Source organism: Drosophila bipectinata, chromosome XL (assembly GCF_030179905.1).
Source record: "Drosophila bipectinata strain 14024-0381.07 chromosome XL, DbipHiC1v2, whole genome shotgun sequence".
Taxonomy (NCBI): Eukaryota; Metazoa; Arthropoda; class Insecta; order Diptera; family Drosophilidae; genus Drosophila; species Drosophila bipectinata.
The window spans coordinates 7,080,236-7,103,780 of record NC_091734.1 but is presented as its reverse complement, the minus strand read 5'-3'; the positions used below and the strand labels follow the sequence as shown (position 1 = coordinate 7,103,780).

The window sequence follows — 23,545 nt, the reverse complement described above, 5'->3', positions numbered from 1 at the left end:
TAAGTTTTTTGCATATGTGTGAGTTTGTATCTGTCGGCATTGGGGCTAGTGTGTGTGTGTGTGTAGAGGAAATGTCGGACAAAGTCATGCATTTTCATGGGATAACTTGAGGCTTTGTGTGGGTCGGAGAGCTGGAAAGCTGGAAAGCTCCGGGTTCTGGGCCAAAACTAATTGCCGTGCGTTTGGTCTTAATTAACATTAATATCGGGTCCATTATTAAGTCAATTATGAATTATGATTGAAATCAGATCAAATTAAAGCCAGAGTGTGGGGGGATTGGTAACATATCTCCGATTTCTAAGGGCAGGATGTGCAGACAGACGTTCATTATAATTATCGGTAGCCACTAAAGACTTGTGTGGTTTTGTGTGTTTTTGTGTCTGCAATATAATATTAATGTTAATATTTAAATGAATATTAATATTAATAGTCCCTGCTCCACTCGACACTCAACAAAATCTCGTTGCAATAAAATGCTTAACGGATTTGTGAAATGTTTTCAAAGTGAAAGTTGTGCCCAGCAGGAACGGGATGGCATATTACTGATGTCCGGCATATTACGCATACGCCGCATGGGTCGCCGCCGTCGGCCGCTTCCGACAACAATGTTGGCGGTTTCAATTTTATAACGTTAAACCAATTAACAGGTTTTACAAACACACACATCGCACACTGGGTGAGTGTGTATTTATGAGGTGTTAATCGACGTCATTCTGATGTAAAACGCGATGAGAAGCAATATATATTTTATGAGTCGCGTAATTAACAGGCAACAACAATAACACACACCAGACACCTGCGACAGGTTAATGAGGCTTCATTGATTATGCATATGAGTTGGGAAAGGGGCGTGGCATTGTGGCAATGTGCCAGTGTGGCAGTGAGGCAGTGTGGCAGTGTGGCAGTGTGGCAGTGAGGCACTCATCCAATGCGGCAGAGTGGCGGCTTCCCACATCAAATTAAAATGTTACATATGCTAATGAAATCAACCAAAATTACGAGCAATTATGAATAGCTTAATGGGATTTCCAGTGAGTGGCATTGGTTTTGGTTTTCCCGCCACTCATCCTCCTCATCCTTAAAGACTCCCGGTTTTTTTCCAGCTTTTGGGTTTTTGTTTATCAAGAAAATAGGAATTCAAAGGCAGCCAGGTGTAAATTACAAAACTTGCAAGACTTTTGCTTGGCATTTCCTCGGCTCCTTTCTTTTCCTGTTCAGAAACCTCAGAAGAACAACACGATGATGACGCTTCTGCTGCTGCTGATGATGATGATGGCACTCCTGGTAGTCCTGGCGGTCCTTGCTGTCCTGGCACTCCTGTCGTCCTGGCGTCATAGCTGGCTGCCCAGCCAGGACCTCAACTCGAACGTAATGCCAACAATTACGCAGCTGAATATTTTATGAGCCAAGCAGATTAATATGAATATTTTATTATCATTTTAGAATCCTTATTCCTCGTCCTTGCTGCTCCCTGTTTCTCCCAGCCCTCCTGTCCCCTGCTCTCTTTCTTTTGTCCACTAAAAGCTGAAAACCTTCAAGTCAAGAAGTCGGGAACCAAGGCCAGAAATATGTCTTTGTTTAGGCATTTCTTTGAGGAGCATAGGGTTTGGATTTAAAAATAATTTTTTGAAAAGAGTAGGGAAGTATTTCCTAGTTTTTATCCGCAATTTCTTTATTTTTTATTCAAGAAACCTTTATTAAAAAAGCGTTGTTTTTTAAGAGCATTACATTGTCGTTTCGTGTATTTTTTCGGGTTTTAATTTCTTAACTGTCTTGTCGGCTGACTGTTTTTTGCACCTTGGCAGACGAAAATGTTTGTGCAACCCTCCCCATGGTCCCCTACCGACCTCCCTCATCTGGCCAGCTCTCAGGAAAAAAGGCAAGGAAAGCGTATAAATGAAAAACGCAGGAAAAGCGTCGGGGTAACGGCGGGAGGGTCGGAAAATGTGGTGAGAACGGAATTTATGACCACGAGCCTTCAAAGGGCCAAGTTGCCTAAATGTTTTTTCTCCCTCTGCCTGGCAGACGGGCAAATAAAAACGGGCCAAAACAAATTGTGGCCCAGAGAGGTCCTGTTTCTGGTCCACCTCCCTGGCCCCGTCCTCCTAGCCTTAATTCGCAGTCAAAACCAGAAAGCCACTTGGAAATGTGTTGGCGAGAGAAAAAAAAAACGAATGAATCCAGAGAGTGCCAAAGAAAGGCAACATTTTCTTTCATTTGTTGCGTTTTAAATTTTCATGTGCTTCCCTCACCCAGGGCCGGCAATTACCAAGGCCTAAACTATGTAGTATTCGTACATATATATATACCAGGATGTGCCAGGATGTGCATGTATATAGTTTTCGGGGGCAGCCGAGTAATAACGTCATCATGTATAAATTGCCACGCCCACCACAGGGCATCTCTGATTTATGCAGGCCATAAAATGGCTGGGTGTGAAAAAAAGGAGGGCGAGGTCCTGCAGGACGAAGGATGTGCTGCGGCCGAATCCAAGTCTGAGCTGGCTTAGTCCGGCTGAGAGGAGCTCAAGGGGATTCCAGGCAGCTTGTCACGGTTCTCCTGATTTCTTCTTTTATATATATTTTAAATCTTAAAAATATTCTTAATTTTTAAGTATTTAAAGGAGAAAAGGTGGATAACCAATTGGCTCGCCACAATATGTGTGATTTCCCTGGAATCCTGGTGTTTCCGTTAGTCACGTTGGCCTCAAATTGAGTCGCAGGACGAAGGACGACGGAGGCGTTCGTTCACGTTCTACCAACCGACAGACGGCATTATAATGCATTTTTTTTTTTGCACCATCCGGCTTTCCTTGCACTCATTATGCGTTTCTTGGGCTCAGGACACTGGACTGACAGGACTCTTTCTGAATAGGCAACAGGCAGTAAGGCTGCAAGGCAGTAAAGCAGCCTGGCAGCCGACAGGGTCTCGTGCGATTTTTCCTTGGCCGCCCATGCCCGACTGCACTTCAATCAAAATCAAATATTACACCAGGACGAAGGATTCAAGCTGCTGGAGGAGGTGCCGGGGCAGGCCGCACATGTGCTCCTCCATTGGCTTTTGTTGTGCGGCCCAGACATTCAGACTTTCAGGAAGATATAGACGGTCGGGGCTTGATTACGCACGTTTATTTCTCAGCCAGGAATAGGAATCACAATCAGAATCGAAATCGGAATCGGAATTGGAAAACGAGCAGGACGGGGAGCGGGACAAGGAGCAGGAACAGAAGTCATCATCAATATGCCGGGTGTGGCTTGGAAATGTACAACATGATTACTTGCAAATCACCTGAATGTGCTGGGAATTATGGCTGGGGAGTGAGAGGAGAGGCCATTTTAAAGTTATTGAACAGGAAAGACAAAAAGGCAAGGATTTGTACGTGATACCCGGTACTGATATTACTCTAGTGCTTAAGGCTTTGTGAGGATTAGTGTATGATATACCCGGTGCTCATAGAATTAAGGATACAATTCAAAGCCTCCTCGGGGTGAGCTAGACTTTATATGGACTAAAGGGGACTGACCATTACTCATAGGCGTGGAAACCTCCTCTGTAGCCAGGCCAGCTGCCCAGCCTTCACCTCGATGACAGTTTCGATTAGCTGGGATTTGGAATAAGCAACAAGTGCTGGAATTGTTGCTCTGTTTATTTATTATTTATTTCTAATTAAAATTTGAAGCGCTCGCATCGCCGCCGCCTTTCATGAATATTAAAATTTTCGCCTCTTTTTGCATATTTTTCCAGCGTTTTTCTTCCTGTTTTTCTGCAGCCCGAAAACAATGGAAACTAAACATGAATTACAACTAAATATTTATAACTCATTTTCGGAGCTGACACGGGTCGTGGCGGGTAAATAATGGACAGTGCGGAGAGCACCTAAAGTTAAATATAAAATTGGGACTTTGGGCGCGTGAAAATGCACAGAAATTAACTTGTGTTTAAAATTTAATTAAAACTTTTGCTGTTATTTACCATTCACATGGCCGGGCCGAGAACTTTTGGAGGCCGAGTGGGTCGGTGGGGTGGACTGCATTCACGTTGTGGCCCAAAATCATAATTCATGGCAACTGCGCATACGAGTATATGGGTTTAATTGAAATATTTCCCCCAATTTTTGGGTATATCGCATCCAAAATAAGTTAGTTTTTCGGACAAAAAAAAAAAAACAGGGGAAGGGCTGGGGGCCGAGGACGGAACATGGCTAACTGGTTGTTGCGGTTTTGGCATTTAGCATAATTAGTCCTTCTGACCGCATTTCGTAAAATGCGGTTGAGGTCCTTAATTCGACCACGCCCCTTTGCCACACCGCACCGCCGAACCGCCCACTCATCAACAATGGTCGCATAAAAATGCATTACACTCGGAGTGGAATATAGTGCGAGTTTTTAAGCCAAAACTAGTGGACTCACGGGCTTTGAATAAATCTTGAAAAACTATTTGCTATATTCTTAATTAATTAATATAGTTTTTAAGCAAATAGTTTAGTTAATGAAGGGACTGCCGTCATAGTTTGCTGGCCACAAGCTCTGGGGCGCATGCCAAGGCCCACAAGCGCCCATGCAATTCCAATTTATGGTAAATTAATTTGTAATTAATTTTTATGTGAATGTGAATGTGAATGTGAATGCGATTGCGAATCCGCATCCGAAGAGAACCGAATCGAATCGCTTCCATATGGCCGAGAGCAACAATTTCGTTTGGAACGAGCATTTGTGTTTTTGTTTCTATTTTACGCTAGTTTAGTTTCAATTGCGTCCAATTAAACATGCGGCAGGGCCCAGACCACCGTTCAAAATCCACCATTTCCGATTGCCTGGCAACGTTCAACATCAAATTTTACATCCTTCGAATCCCTGCCCCTTGGCCCCTTGGCCAATCCTCCTCCTCCAACCAGCCCCCACTTTGCCCCAATCGGAATCCTGAGCTGCGAATCCTTCTGCGTGTTGCACGCGTTTTGTGTTTTTCGGAAATTGAAATTGCATATTTAAACAGGCTATTCCTACTGTGTCCTGTGTATGGGTGTCCTGTGAGTGTGAGGGTGTGTGTGTGTGTTTTGCAGTAGTGTGTGTGACTCATCATTGTGGCAGCAAACGGAAATAAAATGTGTTTTTGTTGCTGCCGCCCTTCTAAGCACTTGACTGCGTTACGCATTCGCTTCTATAAATTTTATTGTTGTGTCCTGTCCAAGGACATTCCAATTGGGGCCACTCTACCGAAAACTAACTCAACGGATATGGCTTAAATTGAGTAATTACAGGAAAGTACACGGGGAGAAAGGATTGGATAGGAAAAAATAAAAAAATCTCTTAAGTAAAGGCTGGTGTTCCTTCACTTCCTTCTTTGAAATCCTTTGAATGATTTGGAATTCCATTTCTAGTCCTTGTAGCTCCGATTACCCAAAGCCGGATATTGACAGATGGGCTTATTTCCCCCCTCCTCCCGCCCAAAGAAAAGAGTTAATAACTTTTTTTTTAATATAATACTTTCGCTTTTCATTTATTAGATTCTTGCATTCTTCAATTTTGTCCGTTTCTGTTTCTGTAATTGCTGCTAAACCTTGTCTAGGCCCATTTATAATTCCATGTTATTATATATGTCTATATAATAGTATATAGAGTTGTATAATTTTGTTACTGCTCCTTGAATGCGATTTGTATGGCAACACAATAGTAACTTACAGTCGTAGCAGAGTGTTTCCAACTTGAGGAATTGCATTTCCGTTTCCGCTTTCCGCTTTCGGGTATTTGTTTTTTTTGTTCAGTTTTATTTTTAATTCTTTACAAATAGTCAATGCTCTACACAAAAAATGGTGGTGGGATCCAACTATATAGGTAGTCCTCGCGAGATTAGTCAGTTGGCCCAACGAAATCCAAGTACATAATTGCACAAATTGCAGCAAACGTGTGGGGGAATTGAACGGATCGGATACATTTTGTGTGTTATTACACGGTATTACTATATAGTATCTCTCGTAGTGTATATGATACAAACTCAGGTGGTGCTAATTGCTAAATGCTATTCAGTAACTTAAACTCTACATTAGCCGTAATACTTGTTTATACACTTCACATAAAAAAAAAAAAAACAGACTCTCACACTATATTTATTTGGTATTGTTTAGTTAGCAACTGGGATTATTTAGAGCTAAGACTAATACTTTGTTTCTAGCTTTAGGTTTCGATTACGTGTTTTTTAGCCCGTTCGCTTGTGTATACTCCTTGCACCGAGACTGGATATAGGTTATGGGTATGTCCTATATACTATGCTGTGTCTGTGGGTCGTACATGTCGTACTACCATCTAGTAAGTAGTACCACATGTACTATATAGTGTCTTGTGTTGTCAACTTCCTGGCTGCATTGCTTGAGTTCTGCCCTCCTTCCTTCCTGATCGATATATATATATATGTATATATTTTCCATATATAGAGAGAGTTGTATATATATTTGCCCGTTTGTGTATACTTTATAATATAGATACCTTTACTTTTGTATATTTATATGAATATTTATTTTCTGTTAATTTCTGTTGCTGCCTCTCGTATTATTTTCTCCTATTCCCTTCGTTTCATTTAGTTTTGTTTTTGTTTCGTTAGTTATTGTCCACCCATCCAGTTTACGGAAATTCCCTTAATTTTTTGTTTGTTTTTTGTTTACTGAGTTTTTACTGAGTTTTTTAGTGAATTAATTTCGGTAGCAGGCATATAACAAAGGACTCTCGTAGCTTTGCCAAAATAAATACAAATTAGAGTGTGTATTTATAGTTTTGCGGGACAGCATCGAACTGGAAATATTTAAATGAGCTCGGATTACATCCAAGTCCTTGGATCTTTAAACTTTAATATTTTGGAGTGCGATTTTGGGGAAACAAAAAAAATCAATGCCCCTCCATTCTATTTCTATTCTGTTTGCTTTTTGTATTTATTCATTTTGCTAATTTAGCATTTGCATGTTTTGTTTTTTTTTTTTTTGGCATGGAGTTTATTTATTTATGAATATAAATTTTAATTTTTCTCCTCATATCGTATTTTTTTTGCTGATCAGTTGCCTAAATTTTGTGTTCACTATTTTGCTGTTCATGTTGCTGCTGCTCTGGTTGCTGTTCTTTTATTATTTATAATAATGAAATAAATAATATAAATTGCCGTGTTGCAGTAGGAATGCCGTGTGGCAAGCCAAAGGACTCCTGAGCTCGTGTTGTTAACATGAATATACAAATTGAATGCGACATAAAAAATGCAAAATGTTTCGTTGCCGGCCTCTCAGTTGATGTTGCAATTGCAGTTACTGTTGCAGTTGTTTCTGTTGCAGTTTCAGTTTTTGTCATTATAGTTGTAATTGCTGTAACATTATTTACCACACACAATAATAATAATTGTAATAATAGCATTAATAATAACTGGTTTGCTCCTTTCTCCACGCCTTCCGGTCGTCAACGTATCAAGAGACCCGTGTCGGGAGACCATCGATTCGCCCGATAGTACATGTCCTTGTACATCGAGGGGCAAGCATATTGATTCTTTGAAAGGATAATAGATGGGATACGAAATGGGAGAAATATTCAAGAGATATTGTTAAGCATAAACTTACCTTATTCCGCTTAAAGTCTATGTTCGTTCTTACGGTTCTATGATGTAGATTTTGCACAGGTCGCGCATTATTACCTAGTGGAGCTTTGGGTGTACTCTCGGAGCCTTGCATCAGTCGTCGGAGTTGGTACAACTGCAAGGAAATTATCATTTTTCAGAGTGTATGGGAGTTTAGAAAAAGAACGCCAAAACTACACCACTTTGATGGAGTTTGTGGTGCAACTGTCGGGCTGTTTACACATGGCTGGCAGTGCACTTTGACCCCGCCGCCTTGCCGCACATTACACATGTTTGATATGCATTTATGCAAATTGATTAAACTAACCAAATATTGTTTTTTAATTATGCACAGAGCGGAATATTGACCGCATTTCCACCGCGATCCGACCAGTGCCCAAATTGATGAGCAATTTTATAATTGCATTTATGCGATTTCATTGTACTTCCAATCAGCGTCCAATAAAAAAGAGCATGGAGTACTGCCACGCCAGAGGACTGCCATAAAAAAGCATGTAAATATATATAGAGTCGATGCTGAATCGAACATAAATAAACCAGGAACTACAAGCCTCTCTAATTGCAATTGAAAAACACACAAAATTCATTTAATTATTTGCGGTTTTCGGCTGACAGGCGAATCGATGTTCATAAAGTTACAGTGTATTTGCATATCGGGAAGAGCATATTACTTATTAATTTCATTCGATTGGAGTTTGTTTAAATATTTATTTGAGTTACAAGCCTACAGGTTTTTGTCTCAAAGATAATGTAACTTATACGCCAAATGCGACGGCATGCCAAATATTAAGTATACGCCCCATATGTAAAATATCTTTCCTTAAAGTAGAAGTTACTCACCTCCTGTTTGGTGATATAGATCGGCTTATTAACTATTATCCAGACGGTGCTCTCCCAGCAGCCGGGATGCGTGGTGGAGCCCTCGTAGGTGATGTAGTGATCCGTGTTGGGCAGCAGGGACCTCACGGATATGTGCCGGATGGGCGTGGAGAAGCCTTCGTTCGAGGAGTGGGAAAAAGAGTACAGAAAAGTAAAGTCAGGAAGCAGGCGAGTGCATAAAGCATGTTCAAATGCAAAGTTCAAGGTGCAAGTGGTGGGCGGTGTGCGGTGGGTGGCGCAAGCTATTTATGCGCATATTGTGGATGAAAAAATATGAAAACACGTCCAGGACGGGCGGGAGCGAATGGCGGGCGGAGTCTAATGAATAATTCAGTCCATCGACTTCTGACACGACCTGGAGTCCTGAGACGCCTTCCTCCTTCGCTTTCGCCCTCCCCTTGACCCGATCTGACCACTTTAACGCCAGCGTTCGGCTTTCTTCATACAAATCATTTTGCCAGCCGGAAATGAAGCAACTCGCGGCTTCCACGGCCCTGTGGCAGGATGGATGGGCAATGTGGGATGACTGGGTGGCAGGAATGGGAATACCCTCTCTCTCACATCAATCAGTTGATTGGTGGGAATATCTTACGGATGTCTTGAAGGAAATGAATGTCTGGGAATATATTTCAATGCGACCCCCAGAGTTGCAAAGTGGAGACCGAGAAAGAGCATCGGTAGTTCGTTGAATTCCGGCCCTTAAACCCGGAATTGTAAACTGTTTCTCTGCCCAATTGTTGTTGGCCAGTGGCCTGGCATATTTCTTGGCCCGTGCCTGGCTTCTGCCGGTCTCTGCCCTGGCATTTTACAAATTAAGACCTGGGGCTGGGCTCCCATAAAGTGGTACGACCTGTAAAAAGGCTATTAAACTGGTCAAGAAATGCCAACGAGACCGCGTCGGATCATGGGCACTGGGTAGGGGGGATAGGGGAAATTATTAAGTGTCGGTTTAGTGTAATTCGAGGTTTCATTTTCGTCACTTTGTGCCGGCTCGGTCAGTCTCGGTTCCTGGCCCGCTGCCTCCCTTCACGAGTCATTTTTTATGGCTCGCCAGGACATAATTATGGCCCAGCTGCAGTTGTTGTTGCCGTGTTTGCCGTTGCAATGACATCATAAAAAAGTCACTGGCACTACGGAGGGCAAAAGGAGCTGGCAAAAAAGAAGAACTGGCCAAAAACAAACGCAACAAAGGCGAAACTTGCAAACGCGGCGTGGCAAGTATTAACATTGCAACGGCTTCCGGTAGCATTTTGCGTGAACGGAAATGAAGGCAATAATGTTCGGGTCTCGGAAGGATACTCACCTCGGTAGAGGACCTTGTTGAAGGTGCTGGTGATGATTCGCAGCTCCGGGTTGGGCGTCTCGCCGATCTGCACCATCAGGGAGAGGCCCACGATGCCCTGGGACTTGTGCTGGGCCTCGGACATGTTGTGGTAGAGCTCCTTGTTGAAGCCATAGATTTGGATCTGAAATGGGATGCAGGATTAGCAAGTGGCACTCCTACAACACAGTCGGAGATCGTACCTCTCCTGGGAAACTGTAGCCCTGGATAAAATGCTCCGATCCGCGACCATTCTCCGTGCCGTAGTGTATGTAGATTTCCTCGAACTGGTAGCGGTAGGCCAGCGGTCCACCGGATATGTTCACGTGCTGCTTGGTGTCCTTGTCCACCCGGAAGACCAGGGACTGCCCGGTGTTGTGCAGAGTCCCAGATACCTGGAAACAGGACGCAAATACCGCTGTGTGGGTGGGTAGGTGGACGTGAGGAATATAATGTATACACACCTTGTGCTTGTCGATGTGCAAAGGACGCAGATAGGGATCGAAGAGCAGTTTGTCCGGCACCACATCGATGGGTGACTGGCGGCGGCCTTTGTTGCACATATTCCACTGCGGATTGATAAGGCCCCAGAAGCTCGGTCCTGCCAAAAAGAATGCGCCAGCAAGAGGGTAGGAAAGGATGAGCCTCAGTATTCCCCAAAAACAGATGCATACATGCGATATGCTATATGCATCAGTTATTGTCCCCAGCTCGGTTCACTGTTCTGTCAATCGACCAAATGGAAAACGTGTCTTCGCCCAATGCAAACAGCCGGAGCTCCATACAGAGGCAGGAATAGCCGGAGCAGGAGCAGGAACAGGAGCAACATCGATGACAATTCAAATGCCAAATGAAATTTCATAAGCTTCCCAGCTCCCAGAGTTTCACCACGAAAAACCCCAACCCTCTTTTAAATGGCAATTAAATGCACTGGATGGGGGGTGGATGCTGCTCCCACTCCATCCCACCATCTGCCCTCCTGTTTTTTCGAGTGTGTACCAGGCGACAGGACTAAAAATCGTCGAAAGTTTTCAAAACAATGCTACACTGTTTCCAAAAAGGCTGACCACCACCGAGGCCTTTGTGCCTCATACAAAATTTAATATTTTTCCATATGCACCACGGCTGGTGGCGAAAATAAATAGGGCTAAAATAAATGGCTCAAATTGTTGGCTGACAGATGGAAGGACGACTACAAGGATTCCCTATAGAGCTATAAGGATATTTAAAATTGAGTAGTTTAAAAGTCTTTATCCTTAATAACTGTCTGAAATAGCTATTATTCATTAAAAGAAAGTCTGATAGTCCTAAAGCTCCAAGTCTGATCCCTTAGCTGAGCGACTCGCGAGAGTTATGTGTCCTGATGTCTGCCAGGATACGAGAATACCGTTCTCTGCAATTCGGTTGTGTTTTTCCGTGGGTTTTCCGTCGGTCGGTTTGTGTGGGTGCTTTGATGACACGCGACACACGCCGGCTGAGCGCAGCGGCACAGCGGCAGAGGCAATAAATGCCAAAGTTTAAAAACTGCTCCATGATGCAGTAGTGACCTGCCCCTGCCCCTGCCCCAACTGCCCGCCCAACCACGCCCCCCTTGACCTTTCACCTCCCCCTGGCAGTTGTCGCGTTGGCGGGCACTGTTCATTTTGTATTTTTGCATTCATTTGCTGGTGTTGCTGTTGCTATTGGTGGTGTGGCTGTTGCTGCCTCTGTTGCTGTTGCATGTTGCTTGTTTTCCTATTCTTTTTTGTCTGGCTGGTTGCATAAATAAAACTGCAATAGGACTGCAGCCCAGGAAGGGGCAGTGCCACCCCTACTAGTAGTAACAAAATGCAGACAGTGACAAGCAACAATTACAACTGCAACAACAGCCAGCAACATGCAACACTTTTGTCTATTTGCTTTTAGCGGCAGTGGCAGTGGCAGTGGCGGTGGCTGCGTTTTTGTTGGCAAACGATTTGAAATGTAATTAAATCAGCCACAGCCGCCCAGTTTTATCAATTTATTCATATGGGGAATTAAACATTCGGTCGCTCACAAAGAAAATTGATTAAAGTCTGGGGCGCAAAAAATGGGAATTTAATTCCCTAAACAGTGTGTTATTGCATTTCGGCTGTTTGCTTCATTAAGGGGCTTTAAGGGGCTGGGCTTTAATTGAAAATTAGTCGGATACTTACCGGATATGCCGTCGTACGTCCACCACTCCTCCCAGCTGGACAGGACCTCTGAAACGAAAAGTGGAATTGGTGAAAAGCGTTTTTAACTCCAAAGTCTAGACTCCTAGACATAAGCCCCCAAAAATCCCCAAGGAAATTGTGAGTTAGTCAGCGAGATCCTGGCGGATCCTGTTTTTGTGCATATGCCAGAGTCCTGCCCGGGACTAAAGGGCTGGCGATGGAGGGCAACGACCACCCGTTGGCAACCAAATCTTGGCTTTTCAATGCGCATAATTCGCTGCCAATGTAAACAGCGCATGAAATCAACTAATGTAGCACTTGCCACCCTCCCCCATCCCCCCCTCTCCTTTCGCAACGTCCTGCCACATCCTGGATCCATATTTTTTTGTAATGCAGACCCAGAGTCACCGGCGGAGTCAGACAAAACAAACAAGCAGCTCTTCTTGGGGGGTAAACGATGACTTTAGTTGCCAGCCATCGAGACGCCATCGGTCCTTTGGTCCTTTTGCTGCTTTTGGTCCTTTGGCTGTGCGCTTATCCTGCGTGTCGCATGAGTCAATGTCGTCCAGGACCGTGGCAGAAAAAAGCCAGAGTCCGGGCTATCCCAGGATGATGCGAAGCCAAAAGGACGACGACGGACTCGGGAAGCGGCTAGCGGCGGGCGGGAGCATGACAACAGCGATGTCGCCAGGCAGTCTGGCGCCAATAAAGTTTACACTCAGTTGCCACATTTCGTTTATGGGCAAGTTCTGCTTCCGCTTTATCAAGCGACAGACAATTTTCGCTATTTTTCCACCACCCCTGCCCAGACGCCCCTTTCGCCCCTCGACCCAGAAAAAAAGACACCAACCCCCTTTGAGCGTATTCAAAATTTATGCTATATGCGTCGTTCCGGCGCTTTTTTCGGCAGCAGGAGGGAGGGCGATTCAAAGGACGAGAGGGGGTGCACCCGGACCCGGCAATAAAGCCCAAAGAAATTGCTGCAAGCCAGAGCGGAAGTTCAAAAGGGAGTCGCTGGAGCCGTTGCCCGCTTCCTGTTGTAATACCCTTTGGAAGAATAAAGTACATCTCCTTCAAGATTCAGCTTGAGTTCTTATAAAGACAGGTCTGAAGGTCTGAAGGTGGATTGGAGGGCTTATGATGGGTATCGAGTCTTATATAGTCTTCAATATACAATAGGATAGAGATCTGTTCTAATGATCAGTATGAGTACCCGATATCACATAGTCTGACCTATTTTACCTTTTAGTCAAGCCTATATTCATTCCACATGTTTTTCTTCTTTAAAGTTTATAAAAGAGTTCTCAAAATATTAAAAGTACCGGGCATCTTCTAGTATTATACATCTGATGGAATCTATGAGCTTTACCCTCCTAGCTCCCAAAAAAGAGAAAGTGCATCCAGGATTCTACATCTTCACTACTTGGCAGCCCCCGTTGCCCTTTGTCTCTGCAGGATTCCTTTCGGCTTGGTTATTTTTTGGTTTTCTTGGCATAACAACGAACGTCCGTTTCAGTGAACCAGTCGCGACTCGGCGACGTCACTTCATTTTGTTTGTCTGTTTGTCTCTTGGTCTATTTGTTTGTTTGTTTGTTTGTTTGTCGCTTGTGGCCCGTGGTGTGTTTGTGCCTCCGTTGTTGTCTGCTTAGCGCTGTAAAGTATGCTATTAAATTGGCCTCTTAAGCGGAGGGAACAACTACTGGCCCTAACTACTTTTTATCCCACGGACTTGTCACCCGATATCTTGCCAATGAGAGTCTGGCCTTTTTATGCAACTTAATTTACTGTTATAACACTTTTATTCCCCCAAAGGGGGGGGGGGGGGGGGGGGGGGGGGGGGGGAGGAGGCGGGGAGGGGGCTGCAAAAGACAGTCAGTCTGTCGCCACAATATAGAGTCGAAATTCGAGCATTTTGGGGCCAAAGTTTATGGCTTTCGGTCCGGACTATTCGAATGGAATCTGGATACTGGGTTATTGTCTCTATTTTGGACTCCCTCGCCACATTCGTCTCCTCGTCCTGCCCATATTTATAAATATCCTTGGTCTCTCCGGCATCCGAGGCATTAGGCCTTTGTCTCGGAGCCCGTTTATCAACTGCAGTTGGCCAGAAATATCTGACTGGGCCAGGCCGGATAAATATTTTATGGATTTGCCGATTAGATTGCTGGATCTCCTCGATAACCAATGCGGTCAGGTACTGACGTACTGACGAACTGACAATCGGCAGGACTGCACTGCACCAGGACGACTGCAGTTTAATTAAGTGCGTCCTCCTTTGGCCAAAACAATTGGAATGGCTTCGGGAAGACCCCAAAAACGCAATTACTTTGACTTTCATTCCAGTTCTGTGAAATGCAGAGCCTGCCAGTCATTTAATGTGCAAATTATAAACGAATGTATGGAATTTATTTAAGCCATTAATATCCTGACACTTTTATTGCCAGCCAGCCATTCACTCCGTATCGTGCTTATCGGTAAAGGATATTAAGGACTATTAAGTGCCGTGTCTCCTTATCGACAACAGGCGCGTTTAGATGGCTAAATTAACTCGGATTTCGGGTATTCGGATTTTGGGATTTCCATTTGCATGGAAATCGTGTTTCGTGTTTCTTGTTTCGTGTCTCGTTGGCTGGCAATTATAACGGTAAAGCTAACGGTTAAGGCCAGGATCTGGCCGAAAATCAGGATGAGTGAATGGAAAGCCTGATGTTTTGTTTGCCTTTTCCTGTCCCCGGTTGCGGTTGCGTTGCGTGCCCGGAAAATGGCGTAAAGATGGAATGTTTGGCCATCAAACCCTGCCATCGCAAGGAAGAAGGACGAAAATGTCCTCGAGTACGGGAACCTCCTCTCTTAAGCACCCACACACACACACACACATATGCACATGCACGCAATGTCCTGGACTGTCGTGCCAGGGGCCCATCAAAAAGGCACAAACACGCCCCGGCAACATTTCAATGTCTAAATGAATTAAACAAGGACCAAACAAAGGACCTTCTATATCCTTTAAGACAATGGCTGGGTCGGGAGGTGGGTGGCTGGCTGGCTGGCTGGCAGGCTGGATAGCCCTTTTATGTGTAAATTATGGGCTCAATATTATATTGACAATGAATCAATAAAGGAAATGTCCTTAAAATTAATAGGCGACATTTTGATATAGAATTACTCGCTATGTCATCGCTTTTAATTAAAATTTCCAGACAAGGGCGCGGATAGCACACACACACATCTGCAAGTGCGTGTGTGTGTGTGTACGCATATCCTGGCATGTCCTGGCTGAATTTATTGCTTCCTGTTAAAACGTCCTGTGTGAAGCGCAGATTAGTATCTGAAACGCTGCTTCAGTTTATCAAACTGTCGCCTTGCCAGCCCCGAAGATTGACGAGCATAACTCTGCCCCGCCCACTATTTCGTCCTTGCAAGGATAAGGATCGATTGGCTCCTATTGCTTAATATACTCCTACTCTCCGAGGAGTTCATTTTCGGCTTTAAACTGATTAGCTGGCCAGATAGCTTGGTGGAAGAAATGCCGGAAAGTGTCTGCTTTCGAAGCAGTTCTAAAGGATGTGTGCTTTCCCACCCCAGTAAGCCCCATTTAATGTCGAGGAATTGTTGGACCCGCTATTAGATGATTCTTCTAAATAGTTGCCAACAACTTTGGCCAAAACCGCACATTCTTCTTTCAATTTCTTGCCACTTTTTTCGAGTATCTTGCGCCTCTGTTGGGCGCCAAAATATATAAAAATTTCCCATTTCATCATTGCAGTAGGGGTCAGTGGTCAGTGGTTCGGGGGTCAGGGGTCAGAGGTCAGGGCGGGAGAGTAAATTAAAAAATGGGTCAGCAAAAGGCAAAAGGAAAATAATCACAAAAAATACAAAATAAAAGCGAAATGCTGATGAACAAAGTGGAAAGTGGAGTGAAATAAACGTTCAACTCACGCGATGAGTTAACAGCAAAGTTGATGTTTGTGCCTCCGTTTGATTTGTTATTTTTTCGCATGCTGTGGCAGTGCGTTTAAGGACTCTCCGCCATGTTGATTGAAAAGCAATTTCAATCGGATAAGGATCTGTCCGGGGACGAGGGTCGGATAGCAAAACCCCTCAAAGGAGACCCCAAAAAAAAAGAAATCACTTTTAAAAAATATCCTCAAACACGTATAGACATTTCTCTCTCTGCATTCCAAGGATAATTGCCTGCAAAGTAGAAGTCGAAGCTCATGTTCAGGAAGGATCACGAGTCGAAAGTCGTTTTGGGGCCAAGGCAGGGCCAATAGAACGCTTGAAAACCATAATTTGGCTAAAAACCGTCTAGACATTTGCCGCTGCAACTATCTTAATTTGTTGGTGGCAACAAACTTTTACCTGCCACAGCGGTGCAGGCACTGGCCAACAACTACAACAAGAACCAACAAAAAAGGACGAAAAAGGACTCTCCAAAGTGGTTGGAAGAAGGCGAGCAGAAGGCTCAAAGGAAGTTGTGGCCGCCGCTGCCTGGCATATACAATTTCGATAATAAGCAACAGTACATTTTCCTCCGCACGGGGCGAAAAGGGGGGCGTGGCACTACACACACTACTCTTACACACACACACACACAGTCATACATATGCACTTTCCGGTTCTATTTTTTTTTTTTTTGGGTTTTTGGTGGGAAAGCTAATGCGAGTCACGTCAACGCTGCATGGGAAATCGTTTTTTGAAAACTTTTTCCAGCTTTTGGCAACTTTATCCACGGGTATCTCAACGCCGGCTCAATTAGTGGCATTGGCCTTAAAAAGTGGTAAGTACTGTAGTCTGCACTCGCGGTCGGAGTGGTGGAGCAAAGGAATTGTAAATGGATATATGAGAAAAAGGAAAGTAGTTCTTAAAAAAATAAATATGAAAAGGATTAACTTAAAAGATCATAAAAGAACATACATAATAAATAAATCAGACAAAACTGAAACTTAAATAATAAAGAACCCAATGAGTGATGGAAGACCTTTTTTATAAACCTCCAATAACCAGAGAAACCCCTTAGCTTGGTTTTCTTGGGTTTCCTCCCAAAACTACCTGAATTTAAGCCCCAAAACATCTTGTTTCTGGCCACTTAAAGTGGCTTTCTGCTGTCCAGGCTAGGAAAAGGGAAGAATCTTGAAGAAATCGAGGCGTGCTTGTCCCGATGGCCGCCGGCTGACATATGTATTGGCGTTTATAATATGACAGACAAAAGCACAATCAGCCACGAAGTGCTGCGAAAGCCGGAAAGTCCTAAAGGACCAAGGAGTGATGGTGGGGGGTGGGGGACAAAAAATGCGTTGCCTTTTGGCTGGCCATGTCAAAGTGATTTTTCACCTCAAGGGCAAATTTAACACAATAATTTGCACAATTTGTCAAAACAACCCTCGGGCTAAATGGTATCATAAACCACACACACACACACGGACACTTATTGAGTCCTTTTTTGTGGGTGTGTGTGTGATTGCGTGTGTGGGTGAGAGTTGATTGTCCTTTATGCAGTTTTCCAATGGCATAGTTTCTGGTTTTTGTTACACTTTTTCATGGCTTTTCCTGAAGGATTAGCTTGCTAAATATCCTGATTAGATTAAAGTTTAGGAAATTGGCTTAATCCCCTAGTCCTGCCGTAATCCAACCACTTTTGGCCCTTATTTCTTGTCCTTCAAAGAGCATTCGATAGTCGTTTGTTTTTGGCCAAATCGGCCTACGCTTCTGGTCTTTTATATTTATGGCCGGTCATGTTTTGTCGCCATTTCACTTCGGTTTTGATCCTTTTTCAGTTTTGCACTTTGCAGTTTATGCAATTTCAGTGGCCAACTCCCCTTTTTTTTTCGACGTTTTTTTTAGCTTTTTTGTCATTTTCATATTTATGTTTTTTGCCGGTGTTGTTGTTGCTGTGTCTGACCGCATTGCAACTGTTGTTGTTCTGTTTTTTTGTTGCTCCCTGTTTGTTTTTTATTTGCACTTGTTTATGCTGCAATTTTTATAATAAACGCCAACGTGTCCTGCCGATGTTTTTCTCGCAACTCACAACTCGCGCCACCTGACAACTCTCCCCAAAGAGTCGATCTGTCTGCGGCTTTTATCACTAATGCGCCATTCTGGATATTAAAAAAAAAACCGGGCAATATAATATTTAAATATAATAAATAAATAGGCCAGAGCAAAAAGCCTCCTCCTCCGGGGCCTCCATCTCGTTTCCGACGAGAATTTGCATCTGGGTTGGGGGTGTTGGGTTTGTGCGTCAAAACTTTGTCAAATTATTGTGTTAATCATGTTAATTTCAGGACATTTCCGCCCCGGCACACTGCAGAAGGTCAAGGGCCAGGCAGTGACCCAAAGCTGTGCGGGTTTTGGGGGACATTTTTGTGGAAAATATTTCGTTTTTTTGCGCCAGGAGTGGCTCGGTCCGGAAGGTCGAGTGTGTGCAACAAAATGCATTAACTCAGCTGAAGTTGTCCGAGCACATCCTGCCGTCACACAGGTCCTTTTGTCCTGCTCCGTGCTTTGTCCGAGGCTCGGCTGTGTTCTCACTGTCTGCTTTTTGTCTAACCCACCACCACCCCCGAGTCCTTAGAGTGCTGAGTTTTGTTGTCCTGCGTCCTGTTTGTGGCAAGTGTCGGTGCGTTTTTGTTGCAAATACATCTAAGAGTCACTGCATCTGCTACTGTATTTGTATCTCTATCTGTAGCTGTAGCTGTATCTGTAGCTGTGTAGATGCTGGCAGTGTCCTGGCAGAAATCCTTTTCAACTCCTCGCCTCGCAAAACATTTTACATTCGATGACGTTTTCATTGCAAGATGCAACGTCAACAATACGCAGAAGAAGACTCCGAATCAGGAGCAGATTCAGCAGAGTTTCTGGTCTTGGCCAGGCCAAAATCAAATTTGGCAGTAACACACAACAACACAAAACAACAAAAACAGCAAAAACCGAAGCAACAACAAAAAAAAAATAAAAAATAGAGAAATAGTGAAAAGAAAAGGACTTCATTGAGTGACTGGAAGTGAATGGAATCGAATGAAATGTATGGCTGTGGCTATGGCTGTGGCTGTGGCTTGGCTCGTTACATTTGCCTTAGTCCTGGCCTGGACGAATCCTTTTGGGATCCTTTTTGTTTGGGGCATATTTCACTTACCGGAACTACAAAGCAGAACGATTGCTGAGCAAGCGATAAATCCTGCCGTCGAGCAGCAAAATGTGAGTCCTGGCGACGGCATCTCTCCTCTTTTATTTCTCTTTTTTTTTTTGTATTCTTTTTTTTGGATAGTAACCTTCTTGATCTGAACCTAGATCTGAGCAGGAACAGGACAGATATATCCCGCGGGTCGCACTAGAGTCACTGGCTTTCTACTGGGTGGGTTGGATTCCTCGGCGTTTAGATCTTCTGGCACTTGAGTCTCAGTTTCGATTTCGACTTCGGTTTCGATTTTGATTTCAGTTTCGTTTTCATTTTTAGATTTGAACCCGGCAGCCCAGCCACCGGCCACGCCCCATCGAGCCCCACGCCCACCGATGCTTTGCATATGCAAATTTTAATTTCCGTTACTTTCTCAGATGTGCAAGCTTCATTTCCGTCTTTCGGCTCTTGGCTATTGGCTTTCCCTCTCTATCTATCTACGGGTTGCTTTCTCTTTCAGTGGGTCTTCCCTTGGAGTTCTGTGTTTAGTCTTCACTTGTTACACTCGAAAAAAATTGACATTGCTAACCGGTTTTTGGAGAAAAAACGTTTTTCTAAACTCTGAAAAGTTTCGCGCTTTTTTCGAAATCAGACGCTGCACTTGCACTTTGGCGGCTGCAAAGGACGAAAGGACGCGTCCGCTTATCCCTGAATCCGAATCGAAACTGAAACTGAGCTGACAGTGCCATCAGCGCCAAAGGATATGCAACGAGTCTGTCGGCAGGCGCGCAGCAGCAGCAGCCGCCGCAGCAGCAGCGACGTCGCCAGCCAGGACCTTCGGCCCAGGACCCCGACACCAGACGACGACTGGTTGGGAGGCCACGAACGCAGGACCACGAACGGCAAGGATACGAAGCTCTAAGAACGGGAATACTGGTAACAAAACTTGGCTTATATTTTTGTGAATCGAGTTCCTAAGAGGGAAGTTGTTGATGTAGTCCTTTGATATCAAGATTTTTCAAACAGAAGCTATGATTTTTTTATTAATAAAGTAAATAATTGTATTTAAAATTGTATTTTTAAAGCTTTGTTTAAAGGGTTTAAATTTTATTTATAAACTCAAGTCTAGTAGTTGCTAGAAAAGCTTCAAACTGAATTGAAATTGAATTAATTTAAAATTAATCCATGAACTTGAATATTTTTAAATTCAAATAAAGAATAAATAATAATAGAGAGCTTCCTTAATGTTTAAACTAAAATATCCTTTGAAAAAGGACTTGAAATTATTAAATAACCAAAAAAAAGAAACATACTTTGAAAGACTGTTCCCACTTAGCAGACAACTCTTATACTCCCAACTCTGCTAACGAGTCCTGTCGGCCTCTTCAGAGAAACGAAGTTGCGGCTTTTGCGGGTTCGTGGCTCAGGACACACGAGGTCCTGGCGTCGCTGCCGACTCCGGCGCGACTTTTCCACGGATCCGGCGAATTACAACGCTTCCCAGCCACGTGCTCCCTGTGTCTTTGTTGTTGTTTGTGTCGAGTGTGTCCTGGCTGGATTTTTTTTTTTGTTTTCCGCTTTACGTCCGTATGTGTGGCATCCTGTGATGCTGCTCCTGCTGCTCCTGGCTGGCAATCAGCGAAATGCTACGTGCCATGGCTGTTTCTTGCCAAAGAAACGGTCTCTTATCAGAAAGAAGAAGGAGCCTGCGAGTCGAGTCCTGCGACTCCTCCGAGTCCTGCCAGTCCTCCGAATCCGCCGAGTCCTTCGTCTATCGCTCGTCGTTTTTGCGGCGTTGATATAAATTCTTATTGGCGCATTACAAATTGTCGTCGTCCTCCCATCCTGGCAAAGGATATCTATTTGTGTGTGTGTGTGGTAGTGTGTGTAAGTGTGTGTGAGAGTGATTCGCGCACATAATGTAATCGTCTTACATAACACAAGGCATAAACAATTTTTTTTTTCACTCACTCGGTTTCGGTCTCGGTGTCAGTTCTCGGTTCTTTCTTGATTCGCGACAGACAACAGATTTGGTCTTTTGTCCCTTGTCCTTCGTCCTTCGTCCTGCGTGCTTTGTCTTTGGCGGTAATTAGATTTTCACGTCATTTGCATACAAATGAGAGATCCGGGAATCCATGAATGCCAAATCAGGCGGCGACAAGTGCGCATAAATTATATATATTTTATAAATAAATATCCTCCGTATGCTATACTATATGATACATGATCGGCAAATGCTTTTGTTGAATTAAATGCGGTGTGGTTTGACATCCGAACATTTAAACATCCTACATACATACACCTACCCACCTACACACCTACACAGTTTTCATTTTAATTTCCCTCACGCACTCCACCCACTCTCGGGTCGGGCTGGGCCAGAGCCAGATTCCCGGAAAATCCATAAAATCGCTTTTCCCCGCTAATTCAATTCAAATGTCTCGATGCATTATTAAAAGCACTTCCATCAAAGTCAGTCAGCAGCCAGTTAGCATTTCCAGTTGCCAGTTGGCTGCCAGTCTTAGCCCTCCATGGCTACACCCATGGCAGGCCCTGTTACCGCAACGCGTTGAAGCCAATCACTTGACATTGCAATTGAATGCGAAGGCAAGCCCAACCAAAGCAACCTCCACTAATAATAACAATAAGCCTGGGAAAGTCAGTTCTAGACGGTTAATACCCTATATAGGATATAAAATCTGGGTTTAAATGGTTAGTTTTTAAACAAATTCAAGGCTTAAACTTTAAAGTTTAAAAAATATCTTTAGACTTCATCCAGTAAGTGCTAGAAATATATACAAAAAGGCTTAAATTCCTTAATTAATAACTTAGATACACACTGTTAAGAACCTTAACATTATTTAAGAATCGAAGGACTACAAGCAGAGTATCTGCATTCTGGATGCTGATGTAATTGGCAGGCATTCGGCATTGATTAAGGCCAGCGCCCAAAAAAGTATGCAACGCATTTTTGTGTGCCCTCCACACACACAGATACACCCACACAGCCACACACATGCATGCATAACTCACACAGCTACACACACACACACACATTGCAATTGCAGGCAATCCAATTGAATTCGTGGCAGTTTTAATGTAATTAGTTTTTACACCTTGCCAAACCGAAACAGACGCGGCGAATTGAAAGTGAGTGGAGCGCGAAGGGGGAGTGGGTAGTGGGGGTGCCAGGATAATGGTCAGAGGGTGGCCGGAGGCAGAGTGGGTGGTGGGTGCATTTTCTAATTAAAAACGCCAACAGCAATTGCCATTGGCCTGCGACCTGCGGACTGCGAACGGCGGAGCATCTCCTCGTGGCATCCTGGCAAATGTCCTGCCATCCTGCCCACTGCCATCCGCCCGGCCCTCCGCCACAGGAACTGCGACTAATTGGCAACAAGACAAATCGCTGTGGCAATTTGCCGAGAATTATGCGACAAGATCAATTTGGGCGCCGGAATTGGTTGGGAAATGGCAGGTTCAAGGTCTGTAATTGTTGTAAATTTCATCGACACCTTCTTATATGGGTGTCCTGTCCGCTCCTCGCTGCTCCTACTCCGCTCTCGCCCAATGGCCCAAAGAAAGATGGCCCAATTCACCAGCAAAAGGCAAAAGGATAACATAATGAAACTCATAAAAATGTTTATGGTATTTTCGGTTTACGCCTTCCCCGAAGTCAGGTTTCTGATTTGAAATTAATAAAACTAAAAGGTTTTACGGCGCTGGTTATGTGCCTGTGTGTGGTGTTGGTGTGTGTGTGCTTGTATCTGAAGAATACTTCTGGTTCTGACTCTGTTTTCTATGGCTCTATTTCTTAGTTTTCCCTTTCCCTGATATTTGTTGATTTCCCTTCTTTATGGCTTTGGAAATAGGATGTAGAAGTTCAAAACGATAGCACTACTTGTTTAATATTTCTATTAATATTAAGATTTAAACTATGAATTGAATTTACACATTTTAATTTACACATCTTAAAGTTGTCTTTTCAATGAAGCTGTAACTAGACCCTCCTATTAAACTGAATTTCCATCTCAAAATGAATAAAAGTTCCTCAAATGAAAGGCCTTTCCAAAAGTATTAATTCCCATGATTAAACTCAGACAAACTTCAAGGGTTAAGGCTGAGATATTGTTGTTTATTTATTTATGCAGTCGACTATAGCATTTCCTTTTCCCGGAATTAATCATTGAAAGGATATCGACTGACCGTGACGGCCTCAGGTTTCCCATTTTGTGTGCACTTTTCCCCCAGAAACACTTTCCTTCTTTTATTTTTTTTAATTCGGTTTGCACAAATATTTCCGTTTTAGTTTAAAGCGCCATATCCGTTTTCCTCGCCAAGTGCAACACTATATCCTTTGGCTTTTATTCGTTATCCTCTCGACTGGTGTAGTGCTGGTGTTGCTTCGGTTGCTTTGTGGGTGTTTGTGTTTTCGTGGCCTTCAGGTGA

At 43.8% G+C, this 23,545-nt stretch overlaps 1 protein-coding gene across 1 annotated transcript; it reads right to left on the bottom strand.

The window, feature by feature from the left end:
• Positions 1-5,484: 5,484 nt before the first annotated feature.
• On the bottom strand, positions 5,485-19,808 carry CARPA (Carbonic anhydrase-related protein A). Its single transcript, XM_017237685.3, has 8 exons — positions 19,115-19,808; positions 11,980-12,027; positions 10,270-10,406; positions 10,009-10,200; positions 9,788-9,950; positions 8,446-8,600; positions 7,589-7,720; positions 5,485-7,517 (listed from the first exon to the last, which is right to left on the bottom strand). The coding sequence occupies exons 1-8, from the start codon at positions 19,194-19,196 to the stop codon at positions 7,431-7,433; spliced, it is 996 nt and encodes a 331-aa protein (XP_017093174.1). The 5' UTR covers positions 19,197-19,808; the 3' UTR covers positions 5,485-7,430.
• Positions 19,809-23,545: the final 3,737 nt, after the last annotated feature.